General features: G+C 56.7%; 1 protein-coding gene across 1 annotated transcript in view; it reads left to right on the top strand.

The window, feature by feature from the left end:
* LOC113957184 (fibrillin-2-like) overlaps nucleotides 1-7,309 on the top strand; it is a 99,959-nt gene that overhangs the window by 89,937 nt on the left and 2,713 nt on the right. Inside the window, 10 exon segments of the mRNA XM_027664404.1 lie at nucleotides 51-170; nucleotides 962-1,084; nucleotides 2,062-2,193; nucleotides 3,349-3,474; nucleotides 4,136-4,342; nucleotides 4,543-4,668; nucleotides 5,164-5,286; nucleotides 5,891-6,007; nucleotides 6,134-6,262; nucleotides 6,971-7,090. Coding sequence (XP_027520205.1) covers nucleotides 51-170; nucleotides 962-1,084; nucleotides 2,062-2,193; nucleotides 3,349-3,474; nucleotides 4,136-4,342; nucleotides 4,543-4,668; nucleotides 5,164-5,286; nucleotides 5,891-6,007; nucleotides 6,134-6,262; nucleotides 6,971-7,090 — 1,323 coding nt within the window.

Raw genomic sequence — 7,309 nt, 5'->3', positions numbered from 1 at the left:
CCCCGACCCTTCCCACCCCACTGACCCCCTGACGTGTCCCGTGTCCCCAGACACCGACGAGTGCTCCATCGGCAATCCCTGCGGGAACGGCACCTGCACCAACGTGGTGGGAGGCTTCGAGTGCGCCTGCGACGAGGGCTTTGAGCCGGGGCCCATGATGACCTGTGAAGGTGACGCTGCTGGGGGACTGTCCCCTCATCTGTCCCCTCATTCCCAGTGCCACCGGGCTGGGGGAGACCCTGCTGGGTCACTGCCTGGGCCGGCTCCAAGGGATGGTGTGGGAAAGCTTGGCTGGGGCTCAGTTCCTTCTGCTGAGAGTCCTGGTGTCGTCCCTCTGCTGAGTCCTGGTGTCTGTCCCTCTGCTGAGAGTCCATCTGTCTGTCCCTCTGCTGAGAGTCCATCTGTCTGTCCCTCTGCTAAAACACCAGGTGTCTGTCCCTCTGCTGAGACACCAGGTGTCTGTCCCTCTGCTGAGAGTCCGTCTGTCTGTCCCTCTGCTGAGAGTCCATCTGTCTGTCCCTCTGCTAAAACACCAGGTGTCTGTCCCTCTGCTGAGACTCCGGGTGTCTGTCCTTCTGCTAAGACATTGGCTGTCTGTCCTTCTGCTTAAACACCGGCTGTCTGTCCTTCTGCTTAAACACCGGCTGTCTGTCCTTCTGCTAAGACATTGGCTGTCTGTCCTTCTGCTGAGACACCAGGTGTCTGTCCCTCTGCTGAAACACTGGCTGTCTGTCCCTCTGCTGAGACACTGACTGTCTGTCCCTCTGCTAAAACACCAGGTGTCTGTCCTGCTGAGAGTCTTGGTGTGTCTGTCCCTCTACAACCAGCCACGGGCAGGAAGCCTTGTTGGAACAAAGTTCTCACAAGCTGGATGCCCAGGGAGGGTGGCTCTGACCTGGGGAGGCCCAGCCCTGTCCCCTGACAGCACCAAGGCAGGTTCTCTCCTCTCTCCTCCCCGCAGACATCAACGAGTGCTCCCTGAACCCCCTGCTCTGTGCCTTCCGCTGCATCAACACCTTCGGCTCCTACGAGTGCACCTGCCCCTCTGGATATGCCCTGAGAGAGGACAGGAGGATGTGCAGAGGTAACAGCCCCTCCTGCACCCATCAGGAAGCTCCCAAACCCTCCCCAGCTCCTGCTCTCAGCCACATGTGTGCAGGGAAGGCAGCACTCCTGCCCTGGCATCGCTGAGCGGGTGCCCACTGTCACCCCCTTGGGCTTGCTGCCAGAAGGAAATTCTTTGCTCACAGGGCAATGAGGCCCCCTGGCACAGTGCCTGCCCCATCCCTGGAAGTGTCCAAGGCCAGGTTGGAGCAACCTGGGCTAGTGGGAGGTGTCCCTGCCCATGGCAGGGGGTGACACTGGATGAGCCTCAAAGTCCCTTCCAACCCAAACCGTGTTATGATTCTATGATTTTTTTTTTTTATACTGTGCCCCAGCCAGCCTGGGCTAAAGCCACAGGGATTGATGGAGCAGTGGGCACTCCTGATGCCCCCCAGGGCTGGCAGGGTGTAGCTGTTTGGAGTTGGCTTCCCACCAAGTCCTCCAGGCTACAGTGAAAACCTCCCCCTCCCCTTTGGGCAAAGGAAAAAAAAGAACTACAGAAACTGAAAGACCCGAAACCAACTGAGCTATAACAAAATATATATATTTACGTATATCACAAGTTTATATACAGTTACAATACTGTGTACATATGAAAAGAGAACCCCAAACAACCCCCTCAAAGGGGAAGGGAAAAGGGACAAGGGAAAAAAACCACAAAATACCCCAAAGCAGGTATGCACAATAACAATCAATAAAGAACTAGGAAAAGAAAATCTTATTACTCTCCTTGAGATAGCAGAATCGTGCCAAGCACTGCTGGCACCCTCTGCCTCCGAAGGCCTACAAGGCCTCACTAGGCCTCACTAGGCCTCACACGAACCGTACCCTGGCTTATGTAAAATTCGTATGGAATACTGGGAGCATGGCCACTTCCTTGGTTACAAACTGGTCACCAAAGAAGGCCTAGACTAGAACTATCACCCAGGGGCAGCTCTGACGGGGTCTCTCTTGCAGATCTGGACGAGTGTGCGGAGGGGCTGCACGACTGCGAGTCCCGGGGGATGCTGTGCAAGAACCTCATCGGCACCTTCATGTGCATCTGCCCGCCAGGGATGCAGCGCAGGCCCGATGGAGAGGGCTGCACAGGTACCAGGGCAGGCTGCCAGGGACTCCCAAGGGCATGGGGATGGTTCCCTGCCAGGCATTGCCCGTGGAAGTTTATGTTCCTCCTCCCTGGGGTGTCCCAGTCACGCCTTCACGCACAACCCTCTGTTCACCTCTGGCCCACGTGGATCGGAGTCCAGCATGGGGGGACCTTTCCTTTGGGTCATTCTATGTCTGTCCTGAGCTGCTTTGCACTGATGTGCTTTGGGAAGGGGCAGCACTGGGCAGCCCAGCCCTGCTCAGCCTTGGGCACAGCAGGGACACGGAGCCAGCCCAGCTCCAGGGCTGGCCCAGCAGCTTGGCCAGGGCAGGTGGAGGATGTGCAGGCCAGGGAAGCCAAATTTCGGCCACCCTTGCTTTGGGAGAGGTCCAGGGCAGGTGGATGTGCTTCCCTGCTGATGTGGAAATGGTCCTCAAGGGCTCTGGGAGGACCTTTCAAACTGAGTGGTAGCACAGGGGCTCATGGAAAGCTGGAATCAGTTCTTTGCCTCACCAGAGCTCTTTGTGGTTCTTTCTTTCTTTTCTTTCTTTCTCCCTTCCTTCCTTCTTTCTCTCTTTCTTTCTCTCTCTCTCTCTTTCTTTCTTTCTCTCTTTCCCTCTTTCCTTCTTCCTTCCTTCTTTCTCTCTCTCTTCCTTTCTTTCTTCCTTTCTTTCTCACTTTTTTCCTCCCTTCCTTCCTCCCTCCCTTCCTTTCTCCCTTTCCCTCTTTCTCCCTCCCTCCCTCCTTTCCTTCCTTCCTTCCTTCTTTCTCTCTCTCTTTCTCTTTCTTTCTCACTTTCTTTCTTTTCTTCTTTCCTTCCTTCCTTCCTTCTTTCTCTCTCTTCTTTTCTTTCTCCCTTTCTCACTTTCTTTCTCCCTTCCTTTCTTTCTCCCTTCCTTTCTTTCTCCCTTCCTTCCTTTCCTTTCCTTCCTTCCTTCCTTCCATCTTCCCTTCTTTCTTTCTCTCTCCTTCTCTCTTTCTTTCTTTCCTTCCTTCCTTCTCTCTCTCTTCTTTTCCTTCTCTCTTTCTTTCTCCCTTTCTCCCTCCCTCCCTCCTTTCCTTCTTTCCTTCCTTCCTTCTTTCTTTCTCCCTCTTTCTTCCTATCTCTCTCTCTTTCCCTCCCTCCCTCCTTCCCTCCTTCCTTCCCTCCCTCCCAGATGAGAACGAGTGTCGGACCAAGCCTGGGATCTGCCCCAACGGGCGCTGTGTGAACACTGCCGGGAGTTACCGCTGCGACTGCAACGAGGGCTTCGAAGTCAGTCCCTCTGGCACCGAGTGCATCGGTAATTCCCAAATCCTACCGGGCCTGGAACAGCACGTGGGGTTTCCCCGGAGGCTTCAGGGGGTCTAAGAGAGCTGTAGAAGGACTTGTGATGTGGGTACAGAGGGACGCGACAAGGGGAAATGGTTTCACGCCGACAAAGGGTGGGGTTGGATGGGATATTGGGAAGGAATTCCTCCCTGGGCAGGGTTAGGTGGGACACTGGGAAGGAATTCCTCCCTGGGAGGGTGGCGAGGCCCTGGCACAGGTTGCCCAGAGAAGCTGTGGCTGCTCCATCCCTGGAAGTGTCCAAGGCCAGGTTGGACAGGGCTTGGAGCAACCTGGGATAGTGGAAGGTTGCCCATGGCAGGATGTAGACTCCATGACCTTCAAGGTGCCATCCAACCCACACCAGGGTTGGAACTCCATGACCTTCAAGGTACCATCCAACTCAAACCAGGGTTGGAACTCCATGACCTTCAAGGTGCCATCCAACTCAAACCAGGGTTGGAACTCCATGATCTTCCAGCTCCTTCCAACCCAAACCATTCTGTGATTCTTTGTCTGGGGGACATCACCTTCACCTTTATCTGAACCACACCCCCTTCGTGCTGGTGCTCCCTCATCCCTGGGGCTGACACTGCCTCAGATCCAGTACTCATAGCCCCCTTTCCTCCACCCAGACACCCGCCAAGGGTTCTGCTTCACCGAGGTGCTGCAAACCATGTGCCAGATGTCCTCCACCAACCGCAACCTGGTCACCAAATCCGAGTGCTGCTGCAACAGCGGGCGCAGTTGGGGCCCCCAGTGCGAGCTCTGCCCTCTCCCTGGCACTGCCCAGTACAAGAAGATGTGTCCCCATGGCCCAGGATACTCCACTGATGGCAGAGGTGAGCTGGGGCCACATCTTTGAGTGCAGAGGACGTGGGTGCAGGCTGGGACAGAGCCCGGAGCAGACACGAAGCCTCTGCGAGGTTCTCCGGGCGGGTTCTCGGCTCTGGGAGGCTCAGAGCTGCCCTGGCACAAGGCTGGCAGCGGGCACAGAGGCAGCCTTGGCACTGACAGGTCCTTTCCTCTCTCCCTCCCCCAGACATCGATGAGTGCAAGGTCCTGCCCAACCTGTGCAGGAACGGGCAGTGCATCAACAGCATCGGCTCCTTCCGCTGCCACTGCCGGCTGGGCTACACCGCCGACATCACGGGCACGGCCTGCGTGGGTGAGTGGGGAAGAGGGATCCTGTGGCTCTGGACAGCCCTTGTGAATCCAAAAAAATCAGGTTTAAGGAACTGCTCAGAGACTTTTGGATCTTTCGAGCAGCAAAGGTGTTTATGGCTGACGTCGGGAGCGAGCGTGGTTCGCCCACGGAGAACTCGCTCGAAGGTTTCACACAAAATCAGGGGGGTTTATGCAATTTTCATATGTGATTAAATACATATTCATATGATTACAACATCACAGGAGATCTCCTACACTTGTTGTGCTGCCTCAAACTGAGGTGCTCCCCCAAAATCCCTGTCTTCCTGCAGGGTGAAAACAGGGCATTTACCTGGGAGTGCCAGAATCCATAGGGATATCTGACCACTGACTTGTGTGGTGCCACAAAACCTGGGATCACCTCGTGTTCAGGAGCTCCTGGGCAGGCTGAGCTGTCCAAGGGGTGGAGGGGGCCCTGTCCCTGGGGGTGCTGACATGTCTTGTCTCTCGAGGGTAGATCTGGACGAGTGTAACCAGTCCCCCAAGCCCTGCAACTTCATCTGCAAGAACACAGAAGGCAGCTACCAGTGCTCCTGCCCCCGAGGGTACATCCTGCAGGAGGATGGCAAGATCTGCAAAGGTATCCAGCCAGGAGGAGGAGGAGCAGAGACCCTGCCTCACCCCTGGCACCTGGGGGGACGTGGCAGAGCAGTTCAGGTCCTTCTGTTCAGCCACAGCACAAGGACAGACGTGGGGAAAGGTGCCACCCTTGTGGACTGGTGGGTGAGGGTTTCATCCTCCCGCAGTCTGGACTTGTCTCATCTGGGAAAAAAATCCTCCTTGCCCTTTCCTACAGACCTCAGAGCCTATCCCAGGCTGTGCTGAGCTCCAAGGAGCTTCAACCTGGATGTGTCCTGCATGTCAGTGCCACCAGCAGCTGCCAGGCTGGGGCTGTGGCCACCTCTCCCAGTGTCAGTGTGTGAGGAGGCTGGGCTGAGAATCTGGGAGACTCTGGGATTTGTGGATCACAGGGGAGGCAGGGAGAAGTCTCTGCACCTTCCAGATGTGCCCATGTATAACACTGAGGTGGGGAGAGGCTCGTTCTTCTCGTGGAAGAACTCTGAGTGTTGTTCCTGAGGCCAATCCCGGTGTGCCCAGGTGTATCCACAGGTGGCACAGGCTGAGACCATGTGGATAAGACACCTCAGGGGGATAAAATGAGACACTTTTCCTTGTTGCTTTAGACCTGGACGAGTGTTCCACCAAGCAGCACAACTGCCAGTTCCTCTGTGTGAACATCATCGGGGGCTTCAACTGCAAGTGCCCCCCCGGCTTCACTCAGCACCACTCGTCCTGCATCGGTGAGTAGAGCCATTCCCTGCTCCCCTGGGCAGCACCAGGACATTCCCACGGGCACAACATCCCCAGGGGTCAGTTTTAAGCCCAGGAGAGTCTTTCCAGCCCCCAAAACCGTGGGTGTTTTGCAGACAACAACGAGTGCACAGCTCAGCCCTCGCTGTGTGGAGCCAAAGGGCAGTGTCTGAACACCCCGGGCAGCTACAACTGCGAGTGCCAGAAAGGATTCTCCCTGGACAGCTCTGGGGTCAACTGTGAAGGTGAGTCTGGGTCTCCAGGGCTTTGGCAGAGTTGTGTTCCCCTGAGGAAGAGTTCCTGGTGCATCACAGTCTCCGAGGAGCTCAGTTTGGACAGTGCTCTCAGGCACAGGGTGGGATTATTGGAGTGTCCTGTGAAGGGCTAAGCGTTGGGCTGGATGATCCCTTTGGGTCCCTTCCAGCTCAGGATATTCCATGGTTCTGTGAGAAGGGTCTGTGGGGCACCAGAAGCCCCCATGGGAAGCCCTGGTGCGAAGGAGAGGTCGGTGCCTGACCTGCCTGGGGAAACACCGGCCCTTGGAGAGAGAAATGAAGGTCTCAGTGCTGCAGCCACAGCCAAGCTGGGACAGGAATGGTCCTGTGTCCTACCAGGAGACAGCTCATGCTGGCCATGGGACCTGCTGAGGACTGCCAGCGCTCAGCCTGAAGCAGAGTCCAGGCCAGACTTTAACTCCAAACCCATCCCAGGGGTGTCTGTGGGCCCTGGGGCTGAGGGTGCCCCTCACTGCCAACTGCAGGGACATAACTGGGCACCAGAACCACGCCCACACGAGCACCCTGCAGGGTGCCAGGCAGGTCCAGCTGGTCCCTGAGGGCCCTGAGGTCCCACCCACTGGTCCCTGAGGGCCCCCCAGCCTGGGGGGAGTTGTCCTGTTGTCCCATTGTCCCATTGTCCCATTGTCCCACTGCCCCCGTGTCCCTTTGCTGCAGATGTGGACGAGTGTGACGGGAACCACCGGTGCCAGCACGGCTGCCAGAATGTGCTGGGGGGGTACAGGTGTGGCTGCCCCCAGGGCTATGTCCAGCACTACCAGTGGAACCAGTGTGTGGGTGAGTGAGGCCGAGGTCCTGTACCTGTGGGGTGTGTCCTGTACCTGTGGGTGTATCCTGTACCTGTGGGGTGTGTCCTGTGCCTGTGGGGTGTGTCCTGTACCTGTGGGGTGTGTCCTGTGCCTGTGGGGTGTGTCCCTTATCTATGGGATGTATCCTGTACCTGTGGGAGGTGTCCCATACCTGTGGGGTGTATCCTGTGCCTGTGGGGTGTATCCC

The sequence above is a fragment of the Corapipo altera genome, unplaced genomic scaffold (genome assembly GCF_003945725.1).
Source record: "Corapipo altera isolate COAL_440 unplaced genomic scaffold, ASM394572v1 96, whole genome shotgun sequence".
Classification (NCBI taxonomy): domain Eukaryota; kingdom Metazoa; phylum Chordata; class Aves; order Passeriformes; family Pipridae; genus Corapipo; species Corapipo altera.
The sequence above is the reverse complement of the archived record's forward strand: the minus strand, read 5'-3'. Positions and strand labels throughout refer to the sequence as shown.